Source organism: Glandiceps talaboti, chromosome 5 (assembly GCF_964340395.1).
Source record: "Glandiceps talaboti chromosome 5, keGlaTala1.1, whole genome shotgun sequence".
In the NCBI taxonomy this organism is placed as follows: domain Eukaryota; kingdom Metazoa; phylum Hemichordata; class Enteropneusta; family Spengelidae; genus Glandiceps; species Glandiceps talaboti.
In genome coordinates this window covers 24,042,325-24,068,708 of record NC_135553.1, presented here as the reverse complement: position 1 = coordinate 24,068,708, position 26,384 = coordinate 24,042,325, and the positions used below count along the sequence as shown (strand labels likewise).

The window sequence follows — 26,384 nt, the reverse complement described above, 5'->3', positions numbered from 1 at the left end:
AAATTACACCCTCTGTGGTGGTAATTTTCATATCCTTCATAAATTTAGGAATTCATGTTTACGATCGCGTGACGACCGTGCGTTCGCCGTTACTGGACTTTCACGGTTGTGTGTGGAATTTTTGACTATTTCCCTGTGACATGAAAAGTACAGTTCAAAGACTTGTTTCAATGTATACAACGGTGATATTTTGTTCGCTTGAGAACAAATTTGGCATTGGAAATGCTGGTTATAGCTCGATCTCTAGTTGTCTGCTAGATTTGTTTACAAGGGGACGTGCAGTGATCACGTGATACAACAAGCAAAAATACGGCTGTTGTGAAAAATACGCCTGTGTATCTGCAGGGCTCTCGACCAATGAAAATGCGAGATTGGTGACAGGTGACGTATAACCCAACTTACACCGATCGACTAAAGATAGAAATCATTATCACAGCTTTGTTATCTGTATAAAGGAAATGAGATAGTCACCTTCTCATTGTACGGTAATTCAAATTCCTAATAATTTCAGCATATCTTGGGACCCATAACCGACCAATTGTTTTCGCGTGTTAATTTAGAGAGTATTTTATGAATATCTCATGTAGTCGTACCGATACCAATGTTCTACATGTTACCACTATAGTTATTTAATATGACCCCTCATGACACTTTGTCAGCATTTCCTACATGCGAATATGTTTTGTGAAATATTTGTAATAATAGTCATCGACGCAATTTGAGATAATATAGTTCAGCCTACTACTAGATATATTTGAATTGTGTGCAGCGGAAATTTAATGGTAGAATGCAGCTAAGTTTTCGATCTATTTGTTTGTGTCTTTACTTTAATATCATGAATACATAAATAAATTAAGCGACTGCAAATGTATTTATTTGAGTATTTGTTGTAGCTTTCCATTATCTCCTCTATTCGTAGTTTTAAGATATTATTTCTGTTTTTTTTTGTAATTTATACATTTGGCAATTTCCGCTCCAAGACAGATTTAGGCTTATTGTAATTGTAGGTGTTTCCATTCATCTTGTACATGTATTGTAACTGTAGTGTTTGCCGGTTGTCTTTTATTTCCCTGTATATATGTTTTGGGGTCCACATTTATAGGTGTCCGTCACCTGTGTGGACTGCCTGACTTTTGTGAAAGTTAAAAAATAAATAAAATAAAGAAATTACCGTACGCGAGTGGAAAAGTACCTTTAATAACTTTCTATGTTGTCTCGCTGCCAGACGCGTGACTATCGTCCCTATAATCTTAGCTTTGTATATATGTATGCCGAGTGGCTTGGCCGCGAGAAGAGATAGAGGGACTAGTCCCGAGTCTGGCAGAAATATTAATTGCCATGTACATATTGCAGTAATCTTATAGTACATTAGTCTCGCTGCCAGATCGCGACCCTGAGCTTTGTAAGGCGCACAAAGTGTGCCTTGACCGGCTTAGCCGCGAGAAGTGAGGAACTTTAGTCGGGACTAGTATCTCTCTTCTCGCGGATAAGCCACTCAGCATTTATACAAAGATTAGGGACGATTGTCTAATTTAATGTGTGTCAAGTTTACTGTTCCATATGTTGTGCTTTGTAATTTTTTGTATTTAAATGTTTCTTATTTGTGATAGTTCCTATGGAAATCTGGAATGTTGTATATACACCTACAAGTACTAGTACGTTTGTTGGCCAGCTTTGCTATTTCTTGATCCCTTATGGCATGTATTCTGTATATGTATCCATTTTTAGGTGAATTTTTATTACATTTGGTGAAAATTATTATTGTTAGCTTGGCTGCGAAATTAATAGTACATGTACTGGAACACTGTATTGTATGTAAAATCATAGTGGTAAAATGTATTTTGACATTCACTGCATCGTTTAGCAAATCATTTTATTGGTAGATGTCGTTCACACCGTCTACTTTAGTGGACTTGGTGCAAAAATGACCTTGGCTCTCAATGTATCTGCATTACTTTCACAACTATGTGTAATGTATTTCTCTTTATTCAAAAGAGGCAAGACATATTGGTGTGTGTTTACTGGTTTGGTAGTTCTCTTTTTGGAGGATGTGGTGGTCCTGAAAAGGACCGTTTGGTTTGTGTATGCATAGCATACGATTTACTTTTTGGATTGAGTCTTCTTTGGTAAAAGTACTGCCTGGATGTTTGGCAATACACCACCCTGAGCAATGGTGACACCGCCCATCAGTTTGTTCAATTCTTCGTCATTACGGACAGCCAGTTGCAAGTGACGTGGAATGATTCTGGTCTTCTTGTTGTCACGGGCAGCATTTCCTGCCAACTCTAGGATCTCAGCAGCCAAGTATTCGAGAACGGCAGCCAAGTAGACTGGGGCACCTGCACCAACGCGTTTAGCATAGTTGCCTTTGCGAAGGAAACGGTGCACACGTCCGACTGGGAACTGTAAACCAGCACGGCTGGAACGGCTCTTTGCCTTACCCTTAGCTTTACTTGCTTTACCACGTCCAGACATTATGAACTTGTTGGTTTTTCGTGAGTACTGTCTACTGATGTTAAATGACTGAACCTACCACCAAACTGTCCAAATTTACAGCCGAAGGGAGAATTCTGCTAACAGTCAATTTTGGCCAATCACAACAACGAACTGGTAATGAGCTGCAAACCTAACCAATGACAAAGAGTTGATTTGGCGCGAAGTTAAATGCATAAATAGAAGGTGATAATTGTTATTGAATTTTCTCTTTCCCGCCTATCACTTCATTATCATTAGAATTCCACATTTGCATTCCTTTGGTTATAAAAAGTGCACCGTTTGCATTTCCTCAACACACTGAAATCATCATCCGATTGAAATCAAACATGCCTCCCAAGGGAAGTGTAAAAGCTGCAAAGAAAGCCGGTCAGGCTAAAGCTGTACGAAGTGGTGACAAGAAGAGAAAGAGACGTAGAAAGGAAAGCTATGGTATCTACATCTACAAAGTTATGAAACAAGTTCACCCAGACACTGGTATCTCATCCAAGGCCATGTCTATCATGAACAGCTTCGTCAACGATATTTTCGAACGTATTGCAGCTGAAGCTTCCCGTCTTGCCCAATACAACAAGAGATCCACCATCACGAGCAGAGAGATCCAGACTGCTGTACGTCTCTTGCTACCCGGTGAGCTTGCCAAGCACGCCGTCAGTGAGGGAACCAAAGCCGTAACGAAGTATACCAGCTCCAAATAATTCGTATGCCCAGCATACACAAACCAAACGGTCCTTTTCAGGACCACTACATCCTCCAAAAAGAGAACTACCAAACCAAACAATATGACTCTAATAAAGTTTAACGTTTATTTATTTTCTAAAGCGCCTTTTCTATTTATTAATATTCAAAAGCGCTGTACATAAAATAGATTTAAAAGCATGGTAAAACAATATAATAAAGCTAAAAACAACAAATTGGTTACAATAATTACAAAAAGGCTAAAATGACTACTTAGTAAAGGACATGTGGTAATACATCAATACAGTTTATAATATTGTTTAATCGTTACGTAAATTGTAACGAGAATTGTTGGTACGTCACGGTACGTGTGAACGAATCCTGGATATACAAAGGTGCTTTACCATTCAAAGCCTTAAAAACTAGTAAAATTACTTTAAAATCAACTCGTGCCTTGACAGGCAGCTAGTGGAGCTGAATAAGAGATTGAGTTATTCCCTCAAACCTTTTACAACTCGTACGGCATTATTTTGTACTCGCTGCAATCTTTCAAACAAATACTTTGGCATTCCATACAATATGGAGTTTGCATAATCAAGATGAGAACTGACTAAAGAATGGACCAATGTTTCACAAGCTTTCTGCAGCATGATTCAGATATTTACGGATACGACGGAGATTGTATAAGTTATGATTGACTTTCCTACAGATTTGGTTAACATGACGAACCATCGATAGATTTGAATCAGCCTCCCAGATAGCGGACATGGTCAACTATTTTGATCTGATTTTCTCCGACAGTAATATGGTTACTTGTTACTTTAGCTGATTGTTGTTTTGTCCCTAGTAGCATAACTTCAGTTTTGTTCTCATTCAACTTCAGTCTATGTGTTAACATCCAGGCTTGTATGTCACCGACACACCTCTATATACACTTTATAGCATCAGTTTCATCATCTAATCGAGGTTTAAACGCTTTCAAAAGTTGTGTATCATCAGCATAGCCGTATGAATTAATCATATGGTTGTTTATGACGCGAAACAGTGTACTCGAATAGGCCGTGAAAAGGACTGGGCCAAGGCATGATCCTTGTGGGACGCCAAACTTCAGTTGAACACTTTCAGATAAACAGCCAGATACTATGGCTTTCTGTGATCTGTTGGTGAGGTAAGAGGCTAACCAAGTGAGTGCGACATTCTGTACTCCAAATTCGCGTTCTATTGTCTCCAATAGAATTGCATGGTCAACGGTATCAAAGGCTGAGCTTAGATCAAGTAGAACCAAAAGTGCAACTTGTTTTTGACCCATACACTCAAGTATGTCTGACATAACTTACTGAGGACAGTCTCTATACTGTGATATTGTCTGTACACTGATTGATGAACTGGTAGCTAGGCATTGATCTGCATGTGAGTGGTGAGTTGATCGACAACAACCCGTTCTACTAGCTTGGAAATGAATGACAGGTTACTAACAGGTCGATAATTAGACAAGTCTATACCGCCAGCTGCTTTTTTGACCAATGGTACGACGGTTGCCTCCTTCCAGACATCTGGAAATGTACCATTTTGAAGGGAGCGATTGGTCATGCAGGTAATGATCAGAAAAATAATACATATACAATTTAAATGCTCTGATCATATATTTCATTTTCTGATACAAATTTGAACAATTCCGAATTATATCTCTTGGACACAATACACGGTCAAAAGAAATGACACCAAAGCTTATCATTTAATTCTTGACAACAAATTAACAAAAGTCGTACAAAGAAATGGTTGTATTGATACACTGTTAATTTTACTGATAAGAATGACCAAGGACAAATTTCACAGTAAATGACATAATGGTTTTGTAACAAAACCTCGGACCTGGGCTCGGTAAATTAACAGATAAAACTGGTACATGGATAGCTTGCACGGCTCCGTACATCCAACTCACAAGGACAAACGACCTGGCCTATAAAGTATCAACAGGTGGCAGACGAGAGTCAAAAGAATGTATAACCTGCTGAATAAAAAGAGGAGTATAAAGTAAATTGGGGGCGCCATACATACCATGGCTGTGTATATACGTATCCACATTGAATAACTTATCTGTATTCCGTATGTATGTGTTCATGTACCGACTAGTATATACGTATACCCACATACTGTGTAATTGTCCATGTATATCGGTATCTCCTATATATGACAAAATACTATATGTATGTATTCAGAAACATGCACAAGCTGAATGAAACTTTCTTCCAAATACAAACTTGAACTTTGTGACCTGAAATTTTCAACGAGACGGAGACTGAGGGCGATCGATACAAACGTCGAGGCATAATATGTAGCGGAACAATAAAAAGCAAGGAGGGCACCAAATGTCAGCATTTATTCATACTGTTAGTCACCAGATATCTAATTTATGCATCACATCCACTACTAGTATTTTACGGTTGAGAAATAGCTTTACATGCGATAATGTAGAATTCGCATTGTTTAACTATGCATGTACTAATGTTTCTTTTCATTGTATTTCTTTGACCTCATTGTCAGCTGTGTGCTTGTATCTCAGTTATGCATCAATACATGGAACACATACTTCAATATGGATGTTTATGAGTTCAGTAACGATAAACGAAACACATTCAGGTGCTCGATTATATCACGGAAGTATGTTGTAGAAATGAACTGTTTTGTTAACTATTATTAAAGTCGTGGGTGTTAGAGAGAATACATCCATATTAATATTAATATATATTTCGTATTAATTTTAACTTATCACTTTTGAAGTAAAACTGGCAAGATCGGTCGTTGGGTGCATTCTACTTATCCAGTTCCACGGATGATAACGATGCCCTCAACGATGTATTTTTAGTCTATTTTTTCACTCGCTCTAAAAACGGAGAATACTAAACTTTGTTGTAGAAACCAGGATTTCAGTCCAAGATTCTTTCGTATTAATTTTAGCGTTTACGTAAGATCAAACTTCTCTTCTAGACCAACATCGTCGTAAACCACATCCTCTTTTACGGCACCGTCCAAGATGCTTCGCAGTGTCGCGGAAGAAGTAACAGCACAACTCTGATTTGCAAGAATGCTAGACCATTAGTGAGCCTAGTACATCCATGGCTAGACCAGATGTCCTATAGATCAGTCAGACTATGGATGGTCAGACACTTAATCGACATTCTAATCCGATACTCGATTGATCGTCAGCACTAGGGCTAGGGCTTAGTTCGCAATGGACAATATACAGACAAAAACAAAGAACAATATTTAATAATAAGACTGATAAAGATGACAAACACAAACATGAACAACAGAGTAATTCCATATTAATATCAACAAGAATCAGAATGGGTTTCCTAAAATATATATGAAATGGTCATTTGATCTTGATATGCAGTTATACTCTGTTGTTCATGCATGTCTGCCATGCTGTACAGCTGATATTGGTATTAGTATATATTTCGTTTGTTTACTTCGGTCTAACCATGGAAGTATAACCCACGTTATACTTCCATGGTCTAACCTAGGTCGTAATCAAACAATCACTTCATTGAAGTTTCTAGATTATGTTGGGATTGTACTTTATTAACTTTTCGTGTAGGGCCTGTGCAACTTCAAGATAGAAACTTGGATGACGCATCAACAAATGTACACTACTTTAGTTAGTTTCGGTAGTTCTCTTTTTGGAGGATGTGGTGGCCCTGAAAAGGGCCGTTTGGTTTGGGTTTCTGTAGTTGGATCTAACCACCAAATCCGTACAAAGTGCGGCCTTGGCGTTTCAGAGCATAGACGACATCCATGGCGGTGACGGTCTTTCTCTTGGCGTGCTCGGTGTAGGTGACTGCATCACGGATGACGTTCTCCAAGAATACTTTCAGTACACCACGGGTTTCTTCATAGATGAGACCAGAGATACGCTTGACACCACCACGACGGGCTAAACGACGGATAGCTGGTTTGGTGATACCCTGGATGTTATCACGAAGAACTTTACGATGTCGCTTGGCGCCTCCTTTTCCAAGACCTTTACCTCCTTTACCACGACCAGACATGATTATTGTAAGATATTGTTTTCACTTGGGGAGTTACGTTGTTATGGTTTCTCAAGCGTTACCCCATAGTTTATATAGAGCTGAGACGAACGTAATATCAAACAGCGTCTTTTCACACTTGCAAATGACCACTATTATCTGAGTTGGAATTCCCGCTCTTTTTCACAAAACAGCTTCACCAAGCTCGTTCATTCGCACTTGGGATTCCAAGCCGTGATTTTAAGATTTCATGAAACAACAAATTGTTAGTTGATTATTATTGGTAGATTATTTATTATGCCTCAGCTAATAAGAATGTAAACATTATTTCTGTAACAGGATTCTCATTTTAGGTCAAATTCTGGAGAAATGCCTTTTAAAAACATAATGAATATCTCGTTTAAGATATTTTAGAGTGTTTAGATACAAAATAATAAACTTCTCTCTGATATCCCTATAACCGACATTTTAGAATATTAATAGTTTTCAAATGTTAGTATTATTAATGACATCACTATCAAATTTACAGTGTCGTAAAGCAATAGGCCAACACGGCTTGACTTAAATGTGCAAAAGTAATTCACAATCCCTCTATCGGGGACTGTGAGTAGTTGTAATTTAACCATAAATATACACGATTTTAAATGTTTTAATAATTCTAAAGTCAAATCAGAAGTAAAAGTCGATAAATAAGTCTCTCTCAAACGTTTATGGTTACAAGAGGTGAAGAGTTCGTTTCCCCATCAACCCTCCATGTCATTTAATTAGGATCCAAACATTCCAAGGACACTACGCTGCACCACCACCAGTACCATCAAACCATAGACCGTACGTTTCGTGTATGGTCTATGGTCAAATTTATCATTTCTCCGTTGACATCAAATTTATACATTGTACAACTTATACAAATAAATGAAGGTATCGATATCCTAAAGGAACTGATGTAGATAAGCATATGTTATTTGCCAAATACCGTTCCATATTTTGCTGCGAGAGGTAATTTTTCTGGTATAACGGAGAGCCGGAGGCGAGCCGTTATACCAGAAAAAATTACCTTGAGCAGCAAGATGTGGAACAGTATTTGGCAAATAACATACTTATACGTCACCTGCGACTATGAATTCATTTTTGAATGTCTAAAAATGCTATTTCATTTTAAAATAAAATCACTTCCGCGTTATACTGTTGAGGGTAGTATCACGCACCTCTCTGATAACTGCAATGCGGTTGTTTACATGTCAGCCTTAACTTTATCATCCAATCAGAGTGCGCGTTTGCTCAGTAGTATGACGTAATGTTTACTATTTGCATATCACTCAGCGATATATTCAAACTTATAACCATCAGCTGAAAAATGAGTACGTCTTTGTTTTGCGTACTGTATACCATTAAATGTACATAAATGTTCGTGATATGCTTTGTTGTTCTAGTTAAGCAAAAATTACACCCTCTGTGGTGGTAATTTTCATATCCTTCATAAATTTAGGAATTCATGTTTACGATCGCGTGACGACCGTGCGTTCGCCGTTACTGGACTTTCACGGTTGTGTGTGGAATTTTTGACTATTTCCCTGTGACATGAAAAGTACAGTTCAAAGACTTGTTTCAATGTATACAACGGTGATATTTTGTTCGCTTGAGAACAAATTTGGCATTGGAAATGCTGGTTATAGCTCGATCTCTAGTTGTCTGCTAGATTTGTTTACAAGGGGACGTGCAGTGATCACGTGATACAACAAGCAAAAATACGGCTGTTGTGAAAAATACGCCTGTGTATCTGCAGGGCTCTCGACCAATGAAAATGCGAGATTGGTGACAGGTGACGTATAACCCAACTTACACCGATCGACTAAAGATAGAAATCATTATCACAGCTTTGTTATCTGTATAAAGGAAATGAGATAGTCACCTTCTCATTGTACGGTAATTCAAATTCCTAATAATTTCAGCATATCTTGGGACCCATAACCGACCAATTGTTTTCGCGTGTTAATTTAGAGAGTATTTTATGAATATCTCATGTAGTCGTACCGATACCAATGTTCTACATGTTACCACTATAGTTATTTAATATGACCCCTCATGACACTTTGTCAGCATTTCCTACATGCGAATATGTTTTGTGAAATATTTGTAATAATAGTCATCGACGCAATTTGAGATAATATAGTTCAGCCTACTACTAGATATATTTGAATTGTGTGCAGCGGAAATTTAATGGTAGAATGCAGCTAAGTTTTCGATCTATTTGTTTGTGTCTTTACTTTAATATCATGAATACATAAATAAATTAAGCGACTGCAAATGTATTTATTTGAGTATTTGTTGTAGCTTTCCATTATCTCCTCTATTCGTAGTTTTAAGATATTATTTCTGTTTTTTTTTGTAATTTATACATTTGGCAATTTCCGCTCCAAGACAGATTTAGGCTTATTGTAATTGTAGGTGTTTCCATTCATCTTGTACATGTATTGTAACTGTAGTGTTTGCCGGTTGTCTTTTATTTCCCTGCATATATGTTTTGGGGTCCACATTTATAGGTGTCCGTCACATGTGTGGACTGCCTGACTTTTGTGAAAGTTAAAAAATAAATAAAATAAAGAAATTACCATACGCGAGTGGAAAAGTACCTTTAATAACGTTCTATGTAGTCTCGCTGCCAGACGCGTGACTATCGTCCCTAATCTTTGTATATATGTATGCCGAGTGGCAGCGAGACTAATAGCCATGTACATGTTGCAGTAAGCTTATAGTACGTTAGTCTCGCTGACAGATCGTGACCTTTGTAAGGCGCACAAAGTGCGTCTTGAGCGCCTCAGTAGCGAGAAGTGAGGAACTTTAGTCGGGACTAGTATCTCTCTTCTCGCGGCTAAGCCGCTCGGCATTTATACAAAGATGAGGGACGATCGTTTAATTTAATGTGTGTCAATTTGACAGTTCCATGTGTTGTGATTTGTCGAACGTGTACAGCAGAAATGTATTAAATTGTTATGTTTTAAATCAAATGTGCAATATACTTCAACAGATTACGATTCGCTATGTGCTAGGTTTAAGCTTCCTCCACTGGTGAGGAGGCGAAAGTTTTTAGCTGCTATTTTTGTTTATAAACTGGTCAATTCATACTATAATTGTCCATCCATTTTGTACAAGGTTTGTTTTTAATGTACAGAGCAGACAGATACGTAATAACCACTGATATCTTTCGCATCAGTGCCTCCAGAGTAAATCTGAGAAAATATTCCCCAATTTTAACATGTCTAACCACTTGTAATGACGTATTTAAAGCAAATCCAAACATAGATTTATTTAGTCCTGTTTCCGCCTTTCGGCGTGTGCTTCAGGCTGCGTGTTTTAAATAATTTTACCTGTTTTGTTGTTTTTATTTCTGTGTTTGCCTTTTATGTCATGTCACTTCTTTCTGTTATTGCTATCCCTTGTTTTTATCTTTTTAGTGCTTGTTTTTCCTTATTTGTTTCTAGGGGCCTGCAAATGGGCTTTATGCCCGTTGGTATACCTGAATAAAAAAATAAAAAAATGTATTTCTATCTGCATACTCAATATGTTTACTAATGTTTTCTATCGCGAGTACACGTCATGGGAGATAAACAGCAAGGAGGGCACCAAATGTCAGCATTTATTCATACTATTAGTCACAAGATATCTAATTTATGCATCACATCCACTATTTTACATGTGATAATGTACAACTACAATAGCTTTACATGTGATAATGTACAATAGCTTTACATAATAATGTGATAATGTGATAATGTAGAATTCGCATTGTTTATTAACTATGCATGTACTAATGTTTCTTTTCATTGTATTTCTTTGACCTCATTGTCAGCTGTGTGCTTGTATCTCAGTTATGCATCAATACATGGAACACATACTGAAATAACCATGTCTTGGTTTTTTTTGTGAATGAAGGTATTAATCGTAACGATACTGTATAGGAATTAGACTATCTAAAATAGGAAATGGTCATTTGATCTTGATATGCAGTTATACTCTGTTGTTCATGCATTTCCTCCATGCCGTACTGCTGATATTGTTGGTATCAGTATATATTTTGTCTGTTTACTTCGTTCTAACCTAAGTCATAATCAAACAATCACTTCGTTGACGTTTCTAGATTATGTTGGGTTTGTATTTTGTTCACTTTTCGTGTGGGTCTGTGCAACTTCAAGTTAGAAACTCGGGGGAAGCAACAACAAATGTACACCAGCTTAGCTAGTTTTGGTAGTTCTCTTTTTGGAGGATGTGGTGGCCCTGAAAAGGGCCGTTTGGTTTGGGTTTTTGTAGTTGGATCTAACCACCAAATCCGTACAAAGTACGGCCTTGGCGTTTCAGAGCATAGACGACATCCATGGCGGTGACGGTCTTTCTCTTGGCGTGCTCGGTGTAGGTGACGGCATCACGGATGACGTTCTCCAAGAATACTTTCAGTACACCACGGGTTTCTTCATAAATGAGACCAGAGATACGCTTGACACCACCACGACGGGCTAAACGACGGATAGCTGGTTTGGTGATACCCTGGATGTTATCACGAAGAACTTTACGATGACGCTTGGCGCCTCCTTTTCCAAGACCTTTACCTCCTTTACCACGACCAGACATGATTTTGATATTGTTTTAACTTGGGGAGTTACGTTGTTATGGTTTCCCAAGCGTTACCCCATAGTTTACTAGTATATCGAGCTGAGGCGAACGTAATATCAAACAGCGTCCTTTCACACTTGCAAATGACCACTATTATATGAGTTGGAATTCCCGCTCTTTTTCACAAAATAGCTTCACCAAGCTCGTTCATTCGCACTTGGGATCCCAAGTCGTGATTTTTAGATTTCACGAAACAACAAATTGTTAGTTGATTATCATTGGTAGATTGTTCATTATGCCTCAGCTAATAAGAATGTAAACATTACTTCTATTACAGGATCCTCAGTTTACGTCAAACTCTGGAGAAATGCCTTTTCAAAACATAATAAATATCTCGAGTGTTTAAACAGAAAATAATAAACTTCTTTCTGATATCCCTATAGCCGACAATATTAGTAGTTTTAAATGTTAGTATTATTAATGACATCACCATCAAATTTACAATGTCGTAAAACTATAGGCCAACACACGACTTGACTTAATGTGCAACAGTAGTTCACAATCCCTCTATCGGGGACTGTGAGTAGTTGTAATTTAACCATAAATATACACGATTTTAAATTTTTTAATAATTCTAAAGTCAAATCAGAAGTAAAAGTCGATAAATAAATCTCTCTCAAACGTTTATGGTTACAAGAGGTGAAGAGTTCGTTTCCCCATCAACCCTCCATGTCATTTAATTAGGATCCAAACATTCCAAAGACACTACGCTGCACCAGTACCATCAAACCATAGACCCTACGTTTCGTGTATGGTCTAGATATATTTGAATTGTGTGCAGCGGAAATTTAATGGTACATTGCAGCTAGTTTTCGATCCATTTGTTTGTGTCTTTACTTTCATATCCTGAATACATAAATAAATTAAGCGATTACAAATGTATTTATTTGAGTATTTGTTGTAGCTTTCTATTATATCCTCTATTCGTAGTTTTAAGATATTACCGTTGTTTTGTGTTTTTTTTTGTTTGTAATTTATACATTTGGCAATTTCCCCTCCAAGACAGATTTAGGCTTATTGTAATTGTAGGTGTTTCCATTCATCTTGTACATGTATTGTAACTGTAGTGTTTGCCGGTTGTCTTTTATTTCCCTGTATATATGTTTTGGGGTCCACGTTTATAGGTGTCCGTCACCTGTGTAGACTGCCTGAATATATAAATAAAATAAAAAATTACCATACGCGAGTGGAAAACTACCTTTCACGTTCATTATATTGCCATATATTGTTGCTGCCAGACTCGTGACCATCATCCCTAATCTTTGTATGTATGTCGAGCGGCGTAGCCGCGAGAAGAGAGGGACTAGTCCCGAGTCCCCCACTTCTCGCGGCTTTGCCGCTCAGGGCGCACTTTGTGCGCCTTTCAAAGCCAAGAAATGATAGTCACGAGTGTGGCAGAGAGTACGGGTAAAGCTAAGGATACCATACTCTTTTCTAGTAATTTCCATTTTAGTTTATATTATTTTTGTATTTTAGCCCTTGAAAAAGACTCTGTGCGGTCAAACGTAGTTATTGAAATAAAGCAGAAGTTTTACCCAGACTTAGAATTGTCCTTTTACTTGAACTCAAGTTGTGCCATTCTCAAGTAAGTCCACCTGTGTTGAAAAGTGTGTGGTACCATATCATTGTATTTGGACTGGTACTTGTTTGTACCATGAACTCAATTTCCATTCTTTATTTCCTAATTTTTGTTGCGTATTGTGTAATGTATTTCTCTGTATTAAAAAGAGGCAAGACATCAGAAAAGAAATATTGGTGTGTTTACTGAAGGTTTGGTAGTTCTCTTTTTGGAGGATGTGGTGGTCCTGAAAAGGACCGTTTGGTTTGTGTATGCATAGCATACGATTTACTTTTTGGATTGAGTCTTCTTTGGTAAAAGTACTGCCTGGATGTTTGGCAATACACCACCCTGAGCAATGGTGACACCACCCATCAGTTTGTTTAATTCTTCGTCATTTCGGACAGCCAACTGCAAGTGACGTGGAATGATTCTGGTCTTCTTGTTGTCACGGGCAGCATTTCCTGCCAACTCTAGGATTTCAGCAGCCAAGTATTCGAGAACGGCAGCCAAGTAGACTGGGGCACCTGCACCAACGCGTTTAGCATAGTTGCCCTTGCGAAGGAAACGGTGCACACGTCCGACTGGGAACTGTAAACCAGCACGGCTGGAACGGCTCTTTGCCTTACCCTTAGCTTTACCTGCTTTACCACGTCCAGACATGATGAACTTGTTGGTTTTTCGTGAGTACTGTCTACTGATGTTAAATGACTGAACCTACCACCAAACTGTCCAAATTTATAGCCGAAGGGAGAATTCTGCTAACAGTCAATTTTGGCCAATCAATACAAAGAACTGGTAATGAGCTGCAAACCTAACCAATGACAAAGAGTTGATTTGGCGCGAAGTTAAATGCATAAATAGAAGGTGATAATTGTTATTGAATGTTCTCTTTCCCGCCTATCACTTCATTCATCTTTAGAATATTCCTCATTTGCATTCCTTTGGTTATAAAAAGTGCACCGTTTGCATTGCCTCAACACACTGAACTCATCATCCGATTGAAATCAAACATGCCTCCCAAGGGAAGTGGAAAAGCTGCCAAGAAAGCCGGTCAGGCTAAAGCTGTACGAAGTGGTGACAAGAAGAGAAAGAGACGTAGAAAGGAAAGCTATGGTATCTACATCTACAAAGTTATGAAACAAGTTCACCCAGACACTGGTATCTCCTCCAAGGCCATGTCTATCATGAACAGCTTCGTCAACGATATTTTCGAACGTATTGCAGCTGAAGCTTCCCGTCTTGCCCAATACAACAAGAGATCCACCATCACGAGCAGAGAGATCCAGACTGCTGTACGTCTCTTGCTGCCCGGTGAGCTTGCCAAGCACGCCGTCAGTGAGGGAACCAAAGCCGTAACCAAGTATACCAGCTCCAAATAATTCGTATGCCCAACATACACAAATCAAACGGTCCTTTTCAGGACCACCACATCCTCCAAAAAGAGAACTACCAAACCAAACAACATGACTCTAATGCATACACAATTTAAATGCTCTAATCATATATTGTATTTTCTGATACAAACTTGAAGAATTCCGATTTATATCTCTTCGACACAATACACGGTCAAAAGGAATGACACTCACGCGAATCATTTAATTTTTGACAACAAATTAATAAAAGTCGTACAAAGAAATGGTTGTATTGATATACATGTACTATTAATTTTACTGATAAAAATGACCAAGGACATTTCAGAAAAATTTCACAGTAAATGACATAATGGTTTTGTAAGAAAACCTCGGACCTGGGCTCGGTAAATTAACAAATACAACTGGTACATGGATAGCTTGCACCGCTCCGTAGATCCGACTAACAAGGACAAACAACCTGGCCTAAGTATCAACAGGTGGCAGACGAGAGTCAAAAGAATGTATAACCCGCTGAATAAAAACAGGAGTATAAAGTAAAAGTAAATTGGAGGCGCCATACATACCATGGCTGTGTATATACGTAAACGGTATCCACATTGATTTACTTATATATCTATATTCCGTATGTATGTGTTCATATACCTACTAGTATATACGTATACCCAAGTACTGTGTAATTGTCCATATATTTTGGTATCTCCTATATATGACAAAATACTATATGTATGTATTCATAAACATGCACAAGCTGATGAAACTTTCTTCCAAATACAAACTTGAACTTTGAGACCTTGAATTTTCGACTGAGACGGAGACTGGGGGCGAGTGATACAAACTTCTAGGCATAATATGTAGCGGAACAATAAAAAGCAAGGAGGGCACCAAATGTCAGCATTTATTCATACTGTTAGTCACCAGATATCTAATTTATGAATCACATCCACTACTAGTTGAGAAATAGCTTTACATGTGATAATGTAGAATTCGCATTGTTTAACTATGCATTTACTAATCTTTCTTTCCATTGTATTTCTTTGACTTCATTGTCAGCTGTGTGCTTGTAAGTTGTATATCAGTTGTGCATCAATACATGGACCGCATACTGAAATAACCATGTCTCGACATCCACGGCTAGACCAGCTGTCCTATAGATCAGTCAGACTATGGATGGTCAGACACTACTTAATCGAAATTCTAATCAGATACTCGATTGATAGTAACCTCCTAAGTAACAAACATTCTCACAGCATGTTTGACTCGACATCAGCACTCGGTCTAGGGCTTAGTTCGCAATGGACAATATATACACAAAATAAACAAAGAACAATATTTATTAATAAGACTGATAAAGATGACAAACACAAACATGAACAACAGAGTAATTCCATATTAATATCAACAAGAATCAGAATGGGTTTCCTAAAATATGAAATGATCATTTGATATTGATATGCAGTTATACTCTGTTGTTCATGGATGTTTGCCATGCTGTACTGCTGATATTGGTATTAGTATATATTTCGTTTGTTTACTTCAGTCTAACCTAGGTCATAATCAAACAATCACTTCGTTGAAGTTTCTAGATCATGTTGGGATTGTTCTTTATTCACTTTTCGTGTGGGTCTGTGCAACTTCAAGTTAGAAACTTGGAGGAAGTATCAACAAATGTACACTACTTTAGTCAGATTCGGTAGTTCTCTTTTTGGAGGATGTGGTGGCCCTGAAAAGGGCCGTTTGGTTTGGGTTTTTGTAGTTGGATCTAACCACCAAATCCGTACAAAGTACGGCCTTGGCGTTTCAGAGCATAGACGACATCCATGGCGGTGACGGTCTTTCTCTTGGCGTGCTCGGTGTAGGTGACGGCATCACGGATGACGTTCTCCAAGAATACTTTCAGTACACCACGGGTTTCTTCGTAAATGAGACCAGAGATACGTTTGACACCACCACGACGGGCCAAACGACGGATAGCTGGTTTGGTGATACCCTGGATGTTATCACGAAGAACTTTACGATGACGCTTGGCGCCTCCTTTTCCAAGACCTTTACCTCCTTTACCACGACCAGACATGATTATTGTAAGATATTGTTTTCACTTGGGGAGTTAAGTTGTTATGGTTTCTCAAGTGTTACCCCATAGTTTATATAGAGCTGAGACGAACGTAATATCAAACAACGTCTTTTCACACTTGCAAATGACCACTATTATCTGAGTTGGAATTCCCGCTCTTTTTCACAAAACAGCTTCACCACTTGGGAATTCGCACTTGGGATCCCAAGCCGTGATTTTAAGATTTCTGGAAACAACAAATTGTTAATTGATTATTGGTAGATTTGCCTCAGCTAATAAGAATGTAAGCATTTACTTCTATTACAGGATCCTCATTTTACGTCAAGCTCTGGAGAAACGCCTTTTGAAAACATAATATATATCTCGTTTAAGATATTTTAGAGTGATAAATACAAAATAATAAACTTCTTTCTGATATACAATTGCTCTACAGTAACTATGAAGTATGGAATAATTACAACATACCGTATTTACACACAAAAAAATTAGTTCAGTCAAAAGATATAAAACAGGTGGAAGGAAACATATAATAAAACTTTGGTGAAGTTTGATGCATCCACAGGCCAAAATTTGATAAGACTGGTAATGTCTTACAGAATATGCAAGTTTATTGTCTGATAAGAAAGTACTCTTTGGTCGCTGATTTAAAAGCATTTCTGTTGGTGATGTTACGTATCGTGTGAGACGTCATTCCAGATTTTACCACTATGGTAGTCTAGAGAGTACTGGCTAAGAGTGAACGTTTTCCTTGGTATGGAAATATTACAATTCGTCACCGATCTTGTTTGGTTGCTATGTTGAATGAATGAAAAATAATCGCTGAAATGTCTTGGTAGTCTATTAATAATAAGATCGTGAATAAATATACAAATCTGACATTTAAATTGACTATAAATATCAAGAATGCCAAGAGTGTGAAAAGGGGGTTTACTATGGGTAAAAGAATCATTAAAAGTAATAATGCGAACAAGTTTTTTCTGTGCCTTTAAGATAGGATCTAATGAAGTTGTCACATACTAGTACATTCCAACCGTAGAAATGAACTTGAGATATTTTGTACATGGAAAGCATAAACTGCAGATAGAAAACCAATATGGTATCGATTTAATGGATTCTATTGTCTTAATCTAAGCACTTTAACAAAACCAATATACAAGTTTGAACACAAACCAAGAGATTCCAATTAGATACAATGAAACATGAGTAACAAAAGAAAACAACTGGATGAAACAATGCAGAAAAGTATTTTTTGGCAATAACAATGAGGGTGTGAAATTGATCTCCGGTTGTATTTGTATAGCCTTTGTTAGCAGTAAATCAAGTTCAAACAAACAATGCGGAACTTAAGACAAAAGAAACTATTATGTGCTATATCGAAATTGCAGACAAATATGCTGCTGACATCAATGTCGGGTTGACATCATACAAACTTATTACAATTTCAAATGAATAGAATTTGTATACATTGCTAGTCGGCAGCACCTGTCATAAGAATATTGTAATAGTAAAGTATTTTAGATATATTTCTTAAGAATATTTTAAGAATAAACAAAATTGGGTACGTAAGATAATAATCTGAATATCACGTCACTATATGCAGATATCAAGAACTTCAATCCAATCAACTATCTGGAATGACTAGTGACGTGAAACTTGACATTTAAATAAGAATTGTAGTGTGATTTTAATATGCTTTACGTATTGAGAAACGCCTCTCTTCTGGGCTATATCTTCTGGGATATATAGTGTTTTTAAAGAGGAGAGAAGGAAGAGAGAACGATCTTCTGGGACGATCTCTTCGATCTGTGAAGAATGGTCTAGGGCTGGATTGTCTCGACTGGACGATCTATCTGATCGATCCAGTTGGACGGTCCACGTTTCTGGTCATACACTGACGTTCCTCTCGATTGGTGAGCCAGACGTTATACTACGAAATAAACCGTCTTCAAGTTATATTCTGTTGTGTCCCTGTACAGTGATTCCGTGTGTACCTCTTCGATGCATTTGTTTGTGTCTGTACTTTCATATCCGGAATACATAAATAAATTATGCGACTACAAATGTATTTATTTGAGTATTTGTTGTAGCTTTCTATTATCTCCTCTATTCGTAGTTTTAAGATATTATTGTTGTTTTCTGTTTTTTCCCCCGTAATTTATACATTTGGCAATTCCCGCTCCAAGACAGATTTAGGCGTATTGTAATTGTAGGTGTTTCCATTCATCTTGTACATGTATTTAACTGTAGCTTTTGCTGGTTGTCTTTTATTTCCCTGTATATATGTTTTGGGGTCCACATTTATAGGTGTCCGTCACCTGTGTGGACTGCCTGACTTTTGCGAAAGTTAAAAAATAAATAAAACAAAGAAATTACCATACGCGAGTGGAAAAGTACCTTTAATAACTTTCTATGTTGTCTCGCTGCCAGACGCGTGACTATCGTCCCTAATCTTTGTATATATGTATGCCGAGTGGCTTGGCCGCGAGAAGAGATAGAGGGACTAGTCCCGAGTCTGGCAGCGAGACTAATTGTCATGTACACATTGCAGTAATCTTATAGTACATTAGTCTCGCTGCCAGATCGTGACCCTGAGATTTGTAAGGCGCACAAAGTGTGCCTTGAGCGGCTTAGCCGCGAGAAGTGAGGAACTTTAGTCGGGACGAGTATCTCTCTTCTCGTTGATAAGCCACTCAGCATTTATACAAAGATTAGGGACGATTGTCTAATTTAATGTGTGTCAAGTTTACTGTTCCATATGTTGTGCTTTGTAATTTTTTGTATTTAAATGTTTCTTATTTGTGATAGTTCCTATGGAAATCTGGAATGTTGTATATACACCTACAAGTACTAGTATGTTTGTTGGCCAGCTTTGCTATTTCTTGATCCCTTATGGCATGTATTTTGTATATGTATCCATTTTTAGGTAAATTTTTATTACATTTGGTGAAAATTATTATTGTTAGCTTGGCTGCGAAATTAATAGTACATGTACTGGAACACTGTATTGTATGTAAAATCATAGTGGTAAAATGTATTTTGACATTCACTGCATCGTTTAGCAAATCATTATTTTGGTAGATGTCGTTCACACCGTCTACTTTAGTGGACTTGGTGCAAAAATTGACCTTGGCTCTCAATGTATCTGCATTACTTTCACAACTATGTGTAATGTATTTCTCTTTATTCAAAAGAGGCAGGACATATTGGTGTGTGTTTACTGGTTTGGTAGTTCTCTTTTTGGAGGATGTGGTGGTCCTGAAAAGGACCGTTTGGTTTGTGTATGCTGGGCATACGATTTACTTTTTGGATTGAGTCTTCTTTGGTAAAAGTACTGCCTGGATGTTTGGCAATACACCACCCTGAGCAATGGTGACACCGCCCATCAGTTTGTTCAATTCTTCGTCATTACGGACAGCCAGTTGCAAGTGACGTGGAATGATTCTGGTCTTCTTGTTGTCACGGGCAGCATTTCCTGCCAACTCTAGGATTTCAGCAGCCAAGTATTCGAGAACGGCAGCCAAGTAGACTGGGGCACCTGCACCAACGCGTTTAGCATAGTTGCCTTTGCGAAGGAAACGGTGCACACGTCCGACTGGGAACTGTAAACCAGCACGGCTGGAACGGCTCTTTGCTTTACCCTTAGCTTTACCTGCTTTACCACGTCCAGACATTATGAAGTTGTTGGTTTTTCGTGAGTACTGTCTACTGATGTTAAATGACTGAACCTACCACCAAACTGTCCAAATTTATAGCCGAAGGGAGAATTCTGCTAACAGTCAATTTTGGCCAATCACAACAACGAACGTAATGAGAGTCAAACCTAACCAATGACAAAGAGTTGATTTGTCGCGAAGTTAAATGCATAAATAGAAGGTGATAATTCTTATTGGATTTTCTCTTTCCCGCCTATCACTTCATTATCATTAGAATTCCTCATTTGCATTCCTTTGGTTATAAAAAGTGCACCGTTTGCATTTCCTCAACACACTGAAATCATCATCCGATTGAAACCAAACATGCCTCCCAAGGGAAGTGGGAAAGCTGCAAAGAAAGCCGGCCAGGCTAAAGCTGTACGAAGTGGTGACAAGAAGAGAAAGAGACGCAGAAAGGAAAGCTATGGTATCTACATCTACAAAGTTATGAAACAAGTTCACCCAGACACTGGTATCTCATCCAAGGCCATGTCTATCATGAACAGCTTCGTCAACGATATTTTCGAACGTATTGCAGCTGAAGCTTCCCGTCTTGCCCAATACAACAAGAGATCCACCATCACGAGCAGAGAGATCCAGACTGCTGTACGTCTCTTGCTGCCCGGTGAGCTTGCAAAGCACGCCGTCAGTGAGGGAACCAAAGCCGTCACCAAGTATACCAGCTCCAAATAATTCGTATGCCCAGCATACACAAACCAAACGGTCCTTTTCAGGACCACCACATCCTCCAAAAAGAGAACTACCAAACCAAACAACATGACTTTAATGCATACACAATTTAAATGCTCTGATCATATATTGTATTTTCTGATACAAATTTGAACAATTCCGAATTATGTCTCTTAGACACACACAATACACGGTCAAAAGGAATGACACTAAAGCATATCATTTAATTTTTTACATCAAATTCTCCGAAGAGAATACATCCATAATAATGTAAGTAAATCTGTTCGCTATAATCTACTTATCACTTTTGAAGTAAAACTGGTAAGATTTTTGACAACAAATTAATAAAAGTCGTACAAAGAAATGGTTGTATTGATATACTATTAATTTTACTGATAAAAATGACCAAGGACATTTCAGAAAAATTTCACAGTAAATGACATAATGGTTTTGTAAGAAAACCTCGGACCTGGGCTCGGTAAATTAACAAATACAACTCGTACATGGATAGCTTGCACGGCTCCGTAGATCTGACTAACAACGACAAACAACCTGGCCTAAGCATCAACAGGTGGCTGACGAGAGTCAAAAGAATGTATAACCTGCTGAATAAAAACAGGAGTATAAAGTAAAAGTAAATTGGGGGCGCCATACATACCATGGCTGTGTATATACGTATCCACATTGAATAACTTATCTGTATTCCGTATGTATGTGTTCATGTACCGACTAGTATATACGTATACCCACATACTGTGTAATTGTCCATGTATATCGGTATCTCCTATATATGACAAAATACTATATGTATGTATTCAGAAACATGCACAAGCTGAATGAAACTTTCTTCCAAATACAAACTTGAACTTTGTGACCTGAAATTTTCAACGAGACGGAGACTGAGGGCGATCGATACAAACGTCGAGGCATAATATGTAGCGGAACAATAAAAAGCAAGGAGGGCACCAAATGTCAGCATTTATTCATACTGTTAGTCACCAGATATCTAATTTATGCATCACATCCACTACTAGTATTTTACGGTTGAGAAATAGCTTTACATGCGATAATGTAGAATTCGCATTGTTTAACTATGCATGTACTAATGTTTCTTTTCATTGTATTTCTTTGACCTCATTGTCAGCTGTGTGCTTGTATCTCAGTTATGCATCAATACATGGAACACATACTTCAATATGGATGTTTAAGAGTTCAGTAACGATAATCGATACTTAAGAGAAATAACACATTCAGGTGCTCGATTATATCACGGAAGTATGTTGTAGAAATGAACTGTTTTGTTAACTATTATTAAAGTCGTGGGTGTTAGAGAGAATACATCCATATTAATATTAATATATATTTCGTATTAATTTTAACTTATCACTTTTGAAGTAAAACTGGCAAGATCAGTCGTTGGGTGCATTCTACTTATCCAGTTCCACGGATGATAACGATGCCCTCAACGATGTATTTTTAGTCTATTTTTTCACTCGCTCTAAAAACGGAGAATACTAAACTTTGTTGTAGAAACCAGGATTTCAGTCCAAGATTCTTTCGCATTAATTTTAGCGTTTACGTAAGATCAAACTTCTCTTCTAGACCAACATCGTCGTAAACCACATCCTCTTTTACGGCACCGTCCAAGATGCTTCGCAGTGTCGCGGAAGAAGTAACAGCACAACTCTGATTTGCAAGAATGCTAGACCATTAGTGAGCCTAGTACATCCATGGCTAGACCAGATGTCCTATAGATCAGTCAGACTATGGATGGTCAGACACTTAATCGACATTCTAATCCGATACTCGATTGATCGTCAGCACTAGGGCTAGGGCTTAGTTCGCAATGGACAATATACACACAAAAACAAAGAACAATATTTAATAATAAGACTGATAAAGATGACAAACACAAACATGAACAACAGAGTAATTCCATATTAATATCAACAAGAATCAGAATGGGTTTCCTAAAATATATATGAAATGGTCATTTGATCTTGATATGCAGTTATACTCTGTTGTTCATGCATGTCTGCCATGCTGTACAGCTGATATTGGTATTAGTATATATTTCGTTTGTTTACTTCGGTCTAACCATGGAAGTATAACCCACGTTATACTTCCATGGTCTAACCTAGGTCGTAATCAAACAATCACTTCATTGAAGTTTCTAGATTATGTTGGGATTGTACTTTATTCACTTCTCGTGTAGGGCCTGTGCAACTTCAAGATAGAAACTTGGATGACGCATCAACAAATGTACACTACTTTAGTTAGTTTCGGTAGTTCTCTTTTTGGAGGATGTGGTGGCCCTGAAAAGGGCCGTTTGGTTTGGGTTTTTGTAGATGGGTCTAACCACCAAATCCGTACAAAGTACGGCCTTGGCGTTTCAGAGCATAGACGACATCCATGGCGGTGACGGTCTTTCTCTTGGCGTGCTCGGTGTAGGTGACGGCATCACGGATGACGTTCTCCAAGAATACTTTCAGAACACCACGGGTTTCTTCGTAAATGAGACCAGAGATACGTTTGACACCACCACGACGGGCCAAACGACGGATAGCTGGTTTGGTGATACCCTGGATGTTATCACGAAGAACTTTACGATGACGCTTGGCGCCTCCTTTTCCAAGACCTTTACCTCCTTTACCACGACCAGACATGATTATTGTAAGATATTGTTTTCAATTGGAAAGTTACGTTGTTATGGTTTCTCAAGCGTTACCCCATAGTTTATATAGAGCCGAGACGAACGTAATATCAAACAACGTCTTTTCACACTTGCAAATGACCACTATTATCTGAGTTGGAATTCCCGCTCTTTTTCACAAAACAGCTTCACCAAGCTCGTTCATTCGCACTTGGGATCCCAAGCCGTGATTTTAAGATTTCATGAAACAACAAATTGTTAGTTGATTATTATTGGTAGATTATTTATTATGCCTCAGCTAATAAGAATGTAAACATTACTTCTGTAACAGGATTCTCATTTTAGGTCAAATTCTGGAGAAATGCCTTTTAAAAACATAATGAATATCTCGTTTAAGATATTTTAGAGTGTTTAGATACAAAATAATAAACTTCTCTCTGATATCCCTATAACCGACATTTTAGAATATTAATAGTTTTCAAATGTTAGTATTATTAATGACATCACCATCAAATTTACAGTGTCGTAAAGCAATAGGCCAACACGGCTTGACTTAAATGTGCAACAGTAATTCACAATCCCTCTATCGGGGACTGTGAGTAGTCGTAATTTAACCATAAATATACACGATTTTAAATGTTTTAATAATTCTAAAGTCACTCAGAAGTAAAAGTCGATAAATAAGTCTCTCTCAAACGTTTATGGTTACAAGAGGTGAAGAGTTCGTTTCCCCATCAACCCTCCATGTCATTTAATTAGGATCCAAACATTCCAAGGACACTACGCTGCACCAGTACCATCAAACCATAGACCGTACGTTTCGTGTATGGTCTATGGTCAAATCTATCATTTCTCCGTTGACGTCAAATTTATACATTGTACAACTTATACAAATAAATGAAGGTATCGATATCCTAAAGGAACTGATGTAGATAAGCATATGTTATTTGCCAAATACCGTTCCATATTTTGCTGCGAGAGGTAATTTTTCTGGTATAACGGAGAGCCGGAGGCGAGCCGCTATACCAGAAAAAATTACCTTGAGCAGCAAGATGTGGAACAGTATTTGGCAAATAACATACTTATACGTCACCTGCGACTATGAATTCATTTTTGAATGTCTAAAAATGCTGTTTCATTTTAAAATAAAATCATTTCCGCGTTATACTGTTGAGGGTAGTATCACGCACCTCTCTGATAACTGCAATGCGGTTGTTTACATGTCAGCCTTAACTTTATCATCCAATCAGAGTGCGCGTTTGCTCAGTAGTATGACGTAATGTTTACTATTTGCATATCACTCAGCGATATAGTATTCAAACTTATAAGTCTAACCATCAGCTGAATAATGAGTGCGTCTTTGTTTTGCGTACTCATTCCATTAAATGTACATAAATGTTCGTGATATGCTTTGTTGTTCTAGTTAAGCAAAAATTACACCCTCTGTGGTGGTAATTTTCATATCCTTCATAAATTTAGGAATTCATGTTTACGATCGCGTGACGACCGTGCGTTCGCCGTCACTGGACTTTCAAGGTTGTGTGTGGGATTTTTGACTATTTCCCTGTGACATGAAAAGTACAGTTCAAAGACTTGTTTCAATGTATACAACGGTGATATTTTGTTCGCTTGAGAACAAATTTGGCATTGGAAATGTTGGTTATAGCTCGATCTCTAGTTGTCTGCTAGATTTGTTTACAAGGGGACGTGCAGTGATCACGTGATACAACAAGCAAAAATACGGCTGTTGTGAAAAATACGCCTGTGTATCTGCAGGGTTCTCGACCAATGAAAATGCGAGATTGGTGACAGGTGACGTATAACCCAACTTACACCGATCGACTAAAGATAGAAATCATTATCACAGCTTTGTTATCTGTATAAAGGAAATGAGATAGTCACCTTCTCATTGTACGGTAATTCAAATTCCTAATAAGCATATCTTGGGACCCATAACCGAACAATTGTTTTCGCGTGTTAATTTAGAGAGTACTTTATGAATATCTCATGTAGTCGTACCGATATCAATGTTCTACATGTTAGTTGTTACCACTATAGTTGTTTAATATGACCCCTCATGACACTTTGTCAGCATTTCCTACATGCGAATATGTTTTGTGAAATATTTGTAATAATAGTCATCGACGCAATTTGAGATAATATAGTTCAGCCTACTACTAGATATATTTGAATTGTGTGCAGCGGAAATTTAATGGTAGAATGCTGCTAAGTTTTCGATCTATTTGTTTGTGTCTTTACTTTAATATCATGAATACATAAATAAATTAAGCGACTACAAATGTATTTATTTGAGTATTTGTTGTAGCTTTCCATTATCTCCTCTATTCGTAGTTTTAAGATATTATTTCTGTTTTTTTTTTTGTAATTTATACATTTGGCAATTTCCGCTCCAAGACAGATTTAGGCGTATTGTAATTGTAGGTGTTTCCATTCATCTTGTACATGTATTGTAACTG

General features: G+C 37.7%; 7 protein-coding genes and 3 pseudogenes across 7 annotated transcripts; 3 read left to right on the top strand and 7 right to left on the bottom strand.

Annotated features, from left to right (window-relative positions):
• Nucleotides 1–2,100: 2,100 nt before the first annotated feature.
• Nucleotides 2,101–2,475, bottom strand: LOC144435840 (histone H2A-like). The gene has a single exon (XM_078124476.1). The coding sequence runs from the start codon at nucleotides 2,473–2,475 to the stop codon at nucleotides 2,101–2,103; it is 375 nt and encodes a 124-aa protein (XP_077980602.1).
• Nucleotides 2,476–2,822: 347 nt separating this feature from the next.
• LOC144435634 (histone H2B, gonadal pseudogene) lies at nucleotides 2,823–3,191 on the top strand (annotated as a pseudogene).
• Nucleotides 3,192–6,911: 3,720 nt separating this feature from the next.
• LOC144435521 (histone H4) lies at nucleotides 6,912–7,223 on the bottom strand. Its single transcript, XM_078124112.1, has one exon. The coding sequence runs from the start codon at nucleotides 7,221–7,223 to the stop codon at nucleotides 6,912–6,914; it is 312 nt and encodes a 103-aa protein (XP_077980238.1).
• Nucleotides 7,224–11,513: 4,290 nt separating this feature from the next.
• LOC144435520 (histone H4) lies at nucleotides 11,514–11,825 on the bottom strand. Its single transcript, XM_078124111.1, has one exon. It carries the CDS (start codon nucleotides 11,823–11,825, stop codon nucleotides 11,514–11,516), a length of 312 nt encoding a protein of 103 aa, XP_077980237.1.
• Nucleotides 11,826–13,713: 1,888 nt separating this feature from the next.
• LOC144435087 (histone H2A-like) lies at nucleotides 13,714–14,088 on the bottom strand. The gene has a single exon (XM_078123640.1). The coding sequence runs from the start codon at nucleotides 14,086–14,088 to the stop codon at nucleotides 13,714–13,716; it is 375 nt and encodes a 124-aa protein (XP_077979766.1).
• Nucleotides 14,089–14,438: 350 nt separating this feature from the next.
• On the top strand, nucleotides 14,439–14,807 carry LOC144435642 (histone H2B, gonadal pseudogene; annotated as a pseudogene).
• A 1,753-nt stretch (nucleotides 14,808–16,560) lies between these two features.
• LOC144435519 (histone H4) lies at nucleotides 16,561–16,872 on the bottom strand. Its single transcript, XM_078124110.1, has one exon. The coding sequence runs from the start codon at nucleotides 16,870–16,872 to the stop codon at nucleotides 16,561–16,563; it is 312 nt and encodes a 103-aa protein (XP_077980236.1).
• Nucleotides 16,873–20,168: 3,296 nt separating this feature from the next.
• Nucleotides 20,169–20,543, bottom strand: LOC144435080 (histone H2A-like). The gene has a single exon (XM_078123628.1). It carries the CDS (start codon nucleotides 20,541–20,543, stop codon nucleotides 20,169–20,171), a length of 375 nt encoding a protein of 124 aa, XP_077979754.1.
• A 345-nt stretch (nucleotides 20,544–20,888) lies between these two features.
• On the top strand, nucleotides 20,889–21,257 carry LOC144435598 (histone H2B, gonadal pseudogene; annotated as a pseudogene).
• Nucleotides 21,258–23,608: 2,351 nt separating this feature from the next.
• Nucleotides 23,609–23,920, bottom strand: LOC144435937 (histone H4). Its single transcript, XM_078124578.1, has one exon. It carries the CDS (start codon nucleotides 23,918–23,920, stop codon nucleotides 23,609–23,611), a length of 312 nt encoding a protein of 103 aa, XP_077980704.1.
• Nucleotides 23,921–26,384: the final 2,464 nt, after the last annotated feature.